We start from the raw sequence: 8,527 nt of genomic DNA on the forward strand, positions 1-8,527 counted from the left end.
AAGAAACTGTGTGAAAGTGGCCTAGGGAAAGATACTGTGGTCCATGTCATCTGTCAATGCCAGATATATAACACAGAGAGAGGACAACTACAGAGGAGATGTTGGGTGGAAGAGTTACACCTGAAGAATATGTTTAGTATTGGAGAAGGTAAATATGAAGTATTGTTTGAGTTTTGTTAAAGAAACTGGTTTAATGGAGATGTTTTATTTCTGCAGACCCAACACTCTGACCCACACTCCAGCATAGTAGGTGGCGTAGTAGGTAGGTAAAGCACACTTAACCATAGGGGCCACCCACCAGTAAATAACAAAAAGAAGAAGAGTGAGGTGTGACAGTCTTCAGGTGACTGTGTGATAAAAGGTTGAGGAGGAGAATTAAAACGGGGGCTGCTAAATCCCTCACGGGTCAACACACTTGTTGTGAAAAACCTCACCGGAAAAGCAGTCCTTTCTGTTTCCGTTGGATCACCGGTGTAGCGTGTGGCGTGTGTTCGGTGTGCGTCATGGATGCCAACAGCAGCAGTTTCATCCGCGTGCGTCTGCTGTTCGACTACCCGCCGCCGGCCGTGGTCCACTGCCGCATGTGCTGGCTGCTCGTGGACCTGAAGGCGTGTCGCGTGGTGGCGGATCTGGAGAGCGTCATCAGGGACAAGTTCGAGCTGAGCTCCGGAAGCATCCTGAGCCTCTTCGTGGACGACTGCTACCTGCCGCACACCGAGCACATCTTCGTGGTGCGGGACAACGACAGCGTCAGGTGCGTGTGTGTTTGCATCTGCAGCGAGGGAAGCCTCGCTAACAGGCCTCTGCAGAGATACACTGCAACTCAAACATGTAACAGTGAGCAGAACTTCAGAATCAAACATCAGGCATTGAAGAGAACAAAAGTATGAAAGAATATTTAAAAAGTTTCCAGTGTGTTAGATTCAGGTGAACGAGATCTATTGGCAGAAACGGAATATAAAATAATCCTAGTGATGTTGTCACTATGTATTATCTGCTAAGTTGTTCAAATCGTTGTTTTCTTTACACTAGAATGGGACCTTTTATATTTAATTAGTTTATATTTACTTCAGGAGCAGGTCCTCTGGGTAGTCTGCAAGTTGTTTTACAGTAGCTCACACTGGACAAACTAAACACCATGTGAGTTAACTAAAGGCTCACAAAGGTTCTATTTCATGTTCGGAAGGGGAAGTTGAGGTGAAGGGTATTCAGCTGCAACATTCACCTTCATCACTAGATATCTATAAATCATACACTCTGAACCTTAAACACTTTGATGGTGTCAGGGAATTTGTTACTTACACACACTCTTAAACCTTTTTGAAAGTGGTGTATGACCTGATTTGTGCTTCACAGGTGGTCGACCTGTTCGGTCTGAAGGCCTCTTTAGGAAAGCTTTAGATTTTCTCCCATCTGGAATAATATGGGAATGTTTCTATTTTACTTTAAATGTAAAAGATTTTTCTCAGGGCAAAAGGGCGAGAAGTATTTTGGAAAATTTTTGCTTTGCCTTTTAAAACTGTGTTTCTTCTTTTCCAGGGTAAAGGTGGACTCTCTGCCCCAGGTGAACGGGCACAGCAGCTCTCCAACTACATCAAGTAAAAAGTGTAAAAAGAGACAGAGACCCAAAGAGGACGATGGGCCCGAAGGAACTGAAGTGTGTGTGGACTTGAAGGAAAAAAAGAGGAAAAAGCGTAGCGAGGAGAGTGTGGAGGGGGAGGCTAAACCAGCTTCAGGTGACAAGAGGAGTAAGAAGTCAGAGGAAGAGCACGCAGAGAAAAAGAAGACGAAGAAGAAGAAGGCCAAGGAAAAGAGCCCCGCTGCCCCCCCCAAACCAGCTCCAGCTACCAAACAAGCATCAGCTAGTGTTGAGCAGCCAGTTAAAAGAACCAAGAAGGCCCCAGAAGCACAAGGAAAAATACAAAGCAAGAAGCCCACCGTCTCTTCTTCAGATTCCAGTAGCAGCAGTAGTCAGGAAGATGAAGCTCCCAAAAGACCACCTGCCCCAAAACCGGCCCCCAAAAAACCCTCGTCCACCTCTGCTAGTTCAAAGGCACCTACAGTCGTTAAACCCACCCCCAAAAAAACGCAACGTGCCTCGTCATCGTCTTCAGAAATGGATTCCTCCTCTGATGAGGGCCCCAGCGTTAAGAAAGTCCCAGCAAAAAACAAAACTTTAACCCCTTCATCTCCAAAAAGCAGAATAAACGACACCTCAAAATCTCATCCGGCTTCTTCCACAATGCGGTCCACAAACTGTGCAAAGACTGGCAGCCCGGCCCGGCCTCCTGTTGGCAAAGTTGCGGAGCCTCGTAGCTCCGACGGAGAAGAGGAGATCGAGCTGGTTATCCGAAAACCAATGCTGCCTCCGGGGTTCGGTGTGGGGGGTCTGCAGTCACCTTGGAGAGGCTCCACCCGTGGAAGAAGCGGTCGTGGGGATCATGGAGACAGGGGAAGGGGTAGAGGCAGAGGTCAGGCTGGCAACTTCGAGTTCAGCTCTAATGGATCCAGGGAGCCAAGCTACCAGACGGATTCATTGAGCAACAAGTCAGTGGTTATCCAGGTTTGTTTGCATGTGTACGCACCCACTTATACATCTATAGCCCTGTTCTGACCACAGGAACTTTCCCCTGGAACCAGGAATCTTTGCAGGGACATCTTGGGTTTCCACGGCAGAGACCATGGTCTTAGGAAATCATTTTACCCCCAAAAAGTCCCTGCAGGGGGCGTAGTTGTATGAAAACACTGAAACTCTTGGGGTGGAGATTGCAGTGCTGATTGTTTCAGTCCTCCACCATTTTATTTCAGCCAGCATTTTTATAAACCTGTAGCTGTGTACACTTTCTTGTTAGGGTATTTTCAATATGTTTGGTTCAATAGTGCTCCTCTCATATCCAGTGTGATTCTACAAAAGAACATTTGCAAGGCAGTAAACAACGAGCAACATGGTTTAAATCTCCATGTTTATTGTGGTGGTAATATTGTGGACTGAAGTAGAACAGCTCAGGAGGTCTCCCATGGCCTTTAGATTACTATGGAAAGATCTGTAGGAATCTTTATACTACATCCACATTGTTACGTTTTTGTTTTCAAAAACATCAACCTCGCTACGAATACACCTGACGTCCACACTACCCCGGAGATATAGAGCTACTTAAATGGAAAAGTGTGGAAATGCTGTCGTCCACTTTTTTTAGATTGAAAACTTTTACTGTAACTCCAGGTACAACGTTTCAACTGGTGAAGAAATGTGAGCTTTACAGGTTGTACCTAATTATAGTCACTAAGCGATGATTGGACAAGCACTATTCAGGGGAGGGTTTTGGCAACAATTTAGTTACATTAATGAAATCTCAGAATACACAAGTCTTCCTTCTGTCACATTTTTTTATCATTGGCAGAACAATTACAAACAGCCAATGTTCCACATGTCATTTTAGTACCTGTCCATTCTGAAAATACTAGAAGGGATCAGGATCATTAACCTGTTGGTCTCCTGCATGTGTCTGTTTGCAGAATGGAGTGGAGCCTGGCCCCAAACAGGACTACAGCTCTTTGCCCCTGCTGGCCGCCCCCCCTCAGGTGGGGCAGAGGATCGCCTTCAAGGTAAGTCTGCTTTCATCTCAGAGACAGTCAGCTGGGGAAGTAGATTTTGTACATTTATTTGTGTACATTTTGTGTACATTTTTATTTGAAAAAAAGACAGACAAAGCAGAGTCAAGAGTGTTTCTTGGATTTAGAGTAAACCAAAGCTGGTTCATGAAAAGAGACACTGAAACAGGATCAGAAAGCAGCTGTTATTAAAATAATAATATCATACATTGTTCTCCACCTGTGTCCTAGCACACTTTGTCTGTTTGTCTTTGATCTTCCAGAGAAACTGATCTCACTAAAGCCGCTTAGGACAGTGAGCAAATTCTAACGTACTCCAGTAACTGACAGAAAGCATCAGACACTGTACACTAGCAAAGAATATATCACTGACTCCAGGTGCTCCACATCTGCATACAGCACAACAGTGAGCATCAGCAGAGTGTCTCAGCAGAGTGTCTCAGCCATGAAAGTGATGGTCAGGGCATATTAAGTGTTGATAGTCCAAGAGATGTGATCACATCACTCCTGTTTACACTGGCTCCCAGTATGTTTTTGCGAATGTATGTTAAGATGTTACTGATTACTTTAAGGCTCTTGCTCGCCTATTTCCACTTTTAGTACAGCACTCACCAGCTCATACCTTGATCACCAGGCAGAGGCCTTCTGTCTGTCCCAGACTCCTGAGTGAAAGTTTAAGAGGACAGAACCTTTGCAGTGATGATGATTTATGATGTGGTGGTTGTGTCTTTAAATGCAGGTGGTGAACCATGTCATGGTGCATCTTTCATCGTGACACGGATCACATCATTCAATCTAAAACCGTAGTGTTAATAGATTTAGTTAAAGACTGAAATCTAAAGATTGTAGCTAATTTGGAGGTTATCCATGTCTGTGTGTGTTCACAGCTGCTGGAGCTTGGTGAGAACTATGCGCCAGAAATATCAGAATATAAGGTGAGTGTAATCCTATCTACTGCAATAATCTAATATGACTGATGTCAGAAAGTAGGTAGACGACACTTGACCGTTTTAACCATGTTACTGTGCATTTTAGGAGGGAAAGATTGTGAGCTTCGACCTAACAACCAAACAGATTGAGTTGCAACTCCTTCATGCCTCTCAAGGTAGGGTCATTTCACCACTGACACAATATTTATTAATATAATATATATATATTTTTTTTAAATGCCAAGTTTAAAAGTAATAATTCATTGTGTGAAAGACTGGTTTCACGTCCAACATTTTCTGGGAAAAACATCAATTGAAAAACTCGAATTTCAAAAAGGTACTGGTGGAATCCGAATTAGAGGAATTCCTGTTGTAATGCTCTCCTTTCTTCACTTTCTGCATCTCTCTCAGCTCCTGTAGAACCCGGAAAGTTTGACCTGGTCTATCAGAACGCTGATGGCTCAGAGAGTGTAGAGTATGCCGTGTCCAGAGGTGCTTGGGTAAGCCTTAGCAATGTAGCTACAATTACAATGACACAGGCTGTTAGCACAAACAGTCAAAACCAAAGCAGTCTTTTGTCTTTGAGCCCAGTTCATAGCCCTTTTCTTCTGAGTCAGCTCATTCACACATCCAATCAGTAGAAAGGTGGACTTGGTTAAAATCGGCTACATATTCAGAAATATTAAGCCTAAAGCATTCGGGTACTGTTTGCGATGATATGTTTGAATCCTTTTTTTAATCTTAGTTTAACCAGCGTCTTTCCTTCCCCTCCGCAGGTGACAGAGCGCTGGGATTCCCTACTGGAACCGAGGCTGATCATTTAAATCAGACAAGTTTTTACATTCACCTGATACTGCAGGAAGGAGACGCCTTTTTATCTCATTTACTTTATGTCAAGTTTAAATTGTGCTCCTAGGTTAAATCTGGAGTTACTTTTTTCATGGCATATTTTAGCTAAAGGATTTGATACAGGAAAGGAAGTGAATATGATTGATTATATCCTCTTCCCCCCTTTTTTTTTTTAACTGTTGCATTTAAATCGTGTTCAGATATTAAATCCAGTTATTTGAAAATGTAGGTAGAATGACTGACTGTTTCCAGGGCTGGGACACACTGGCTTAGTTTTTTATACAATGATGTGACGGTGGATATCAGTCTTGTTTAAAGTGTTTTCTAATAAAAAATTTAATAAAAACTACATTTGATTTTTTTCTTGAGGGCTAAATGATTATTTAATCAATCAAAAAGAAAAAAGGTTAGTTGAAATGGTGGAAATGATAGATACAAAATAGTCAAAGTTGGTCAAGGGATGCAGAACATTTCAAAAGTCTGGGTTATGAGATTATACGTCTATATACGTTTATAAGCCTGACAAGTTATGCAATATCCTTTTTTTTACATTGTATCAAGTATAATTTTTACAGTCATGCTGTATCTTAAATTGGTATTTTTTAGACAGTAATAGTAATGTTGTCGCACTTAATATGTAGGACATCAACATACTTCAGTGTTTTATGCTAACATGAAGTTATACAGATGACATGCACCTTTGGATGACATTAGAAATTAGAAAATTGCAACATTAGAGTGACTAGGACTCTAAACATGGTTTCATCTAAAAACTCATGTCTAGGTAAGGTGTGGTCTGGATGTGAACCTATTGTGGCCCATGTGAGAAATTATGAATATGGTCCTAACAGCACAACAGAACTTAAGGGCACCTTTGGTTGGTGTGGTTATGCTGTGGCCCAGATATGGCAAACGGGAGCTGGTCCTGATTGTGGTGGCAGCTGATCATGGATATGATGAGAACAACACTGCTTGATATACATGTGGCTCTCTCTGAGGTTTCTACGTTTTTCCCCCTGTTAATGGGTTTTCTTTAGTAGATATTTCTTATTCTTTTTGAGGGTTAAAGGGATAGTTCACCGATATATGAAAATGTACTCATCTACTCACCACTCAGCCGCTGGAGGGGTGGGTGTTTTGAGTCCATCCAACACTTTTGGAGTTTCGGGGGATAAACTGTTGCAGCCAAATCCAAAAGTTTTGGGCTTAAAACTTGGTGTAAATGATCTTGTTTAGAGTAAATTGTCAGGGATTACAGACACTGGATTGACAGTCGCTCCAAGCCACACATACAAACACACTCACAAGACCACGACGTTGCAATTACAACTTTATTAACATAACACACACTGTATCAGCAAACAAACACAACCATGGACAAGTTTCTGATTCGTAAAAGTCAGGCAACCGATGCGCCAGTTGAGAAGAAGCCAAAGCTTTGCAAACACGACGAGAGCTATTTGCAGTTTGGTTTCACCGTCACTGGCACGACTGAGTAACGTCCTCAGTGTGTTTTGTTCATTGAGTTCAGTCTCTTCATCGATGCAGAGTCCACATCGTGATGCATCTAAGAATCGAGACATTTCCAGACCTCTAGTGTGGAACGTGGTGAAACTGAACCCTTTCAGGACCCTGAAAAAAAAGAAGAAAACTTGCTCTGCCAGAGTGTCTCTTTTGGCTCATTTTGCTGGTCTCAAGCCCGGATAAAGGAGGAGGTTTGAACGTAGAGCTAGCAATGCCGACCCACTAACAGTGCAGCGCACATGATCGTGTGGCGCACATCGTCTTGAGGCCCACATCGTCCTGCGGCGCACATCATCAAGGGGCACATCATACTGCGGCGCACATCATCCTGCGGCGCACATCATCAAGGGGCACATCATCCTGCGGCCCACATCATCACCGCACATCATCCTGCGGAGCACATCATCCTGTGGCGCACATCATCGTGTGGCGCACATCATCCTGTGGCGCATATCATCATCACCCACGTTATCATGTGGCGCACATTGGAGCACATCGGCCTGCAGCGCACATCATCCTGCAGCGCACATCATCCTTCGGGGCACATCGGCGGCGCACATCATCCTGCAGCGCATATCATCCTGCAGCGCATATCATTGTGCGGCGCACATCAGCATGTGGCGCACATCATCCTGCGGCGCACATCATCCTGCGGCGCACATCATCCTGCGGGGCACATCATCACCGCACATCATCCTGCCACATCATCCTGGGGCGCACATCGGCGCACATCGTCCTGGGGCGCACATCGTCCTGGGGCGCCGTGCACATCATCCACATCATCCATATCATCATCACCGCACATCATCGTGCAGTGCACATCATCCTGCGGCGCACATAATCATGCGGCTCATATCATCATCACCCACATCATCCTGCAGCGCACATCATCCTGTGGCGCACATCCTCCTGGGGCGCACATCAGCGCACATCGTCCTGCGACGCACATCATCGTGCGGCGCACATCATCACCCACATCATGTGTGGCGCACTTCGAGTATGATGATACAGAATACGCTCATCCCATTGGTCGAGGAGGTACTGTTGCTCGCGGAGAAGATAGTGGAAGATAAGTAAGTATAAGGAGAAGATAGTAGAAGACAGCAAAGCAACATGGATGACAGTGACACAGACGCCGACACTGCTTTAGAAAGAAATACAAGTAGAAAAAGTAGGCTATCTCCACATAATGTGGTATTGAGCTGTTGAGTTCATGATTTTTTTTCTTCCTGTATTACTACAACTGTAGCCTACAGTCATGGCCTTTGAGGCACAGATATGTTTAAAATTTTTCTACAGACATTCTGTTTTGTTATTGCACTAAAAATATGCACTATTTCAGGATGGATGTTCTGCTTTCTATCTATTGTTTTATATTAATGAATACAGTTTTAAGTTAAGCAAGACAGGTTTCTGTTTAAGAAAGATTCTTATTTTATTCAGTTAATTTAGTTTATTATTAAAGTGAATTGCTGGATAAGAATTTGTTTTCCACCTGTTCATGTCACTCAAAAATCTGCATATAATTCAATTCAGGGTCAAATAGTTAAAAAATCATTTCACTCACAAAATATGGGGCTAAAAGAATTCACCACGCCAGGAAGGGTGAAGGC

General features: G+C 43.6%; 1 protein-coding gene across 1 annotated transcript; it reads left to right on the forward strand.

The window, feature by feature from the left end:
- Positions 1-360: 360 nt before the first annotated feature.
- coil (coilin p80) lies at positions 361-5,739 on the forward strand. Its single transcript, XM_053443088.1, has 7 exons — positions 361-754; positions 1,540-2,563; positions 3,517-3,606; positions 4,500-4,547; positions 4,648-4,717; positions 4,953-5,041; positions 5,318-5,739. Exons 1-7 carry the CDS (start codon positions 504-506, stop codon positions 5,363-5,365), a joined length of 1,620 nt encoding a protein of 539 aa, XP_053299063.1. The 5' UTR covers positions 361-503; the 3' UTR covers positions 5,366-5,739.
- The last annotated feature ends 2,788 nt before the right edge of the window (positions 5,740-8,527 follow it).

This window comes from Pleuronectes platessa, chromosome 16, assembly GCF_947347685.1.
Source record: "Pleuronectes platessa chromosome 16, fPlePla1.1, whole genome shotgun sequence".
Lineage (NCBI taxonomy): Eukaryota > Metazoa > Chordata > Actinopteri > Pleuronectiformes > Pleuronectidae > Pleuronectes > Pleuronectes platessa.

What these genes read in the sequence shown, in the direction of transcription:
- coil (XM_053443088.1), top strand. Translation starts at nt 504, where the DNA reads ATGGATGCCAACAGCAGCAGTTTCATCCGCGTGCGTCTGCTGTTCGAC. An exon ending in GGCAGAGGATCGCCTTCAAG is followed by an intron (nt 3,607 to 4,499) that starts GTAAGTCTGCTT and finishes GTGTGTTCACAG; the next exon opens with CTGCTGGAGCTTGGTGAGAA. An exon ending in ACTCCTTCATGCCTCTCAAG is followed by an intron (nt 4,718 to 4,952) that starts GTAGGGTCATTT and finishes CATCTCTCTCAG; the next exon opens with CTCCTGTAGAACCCGGAAAG.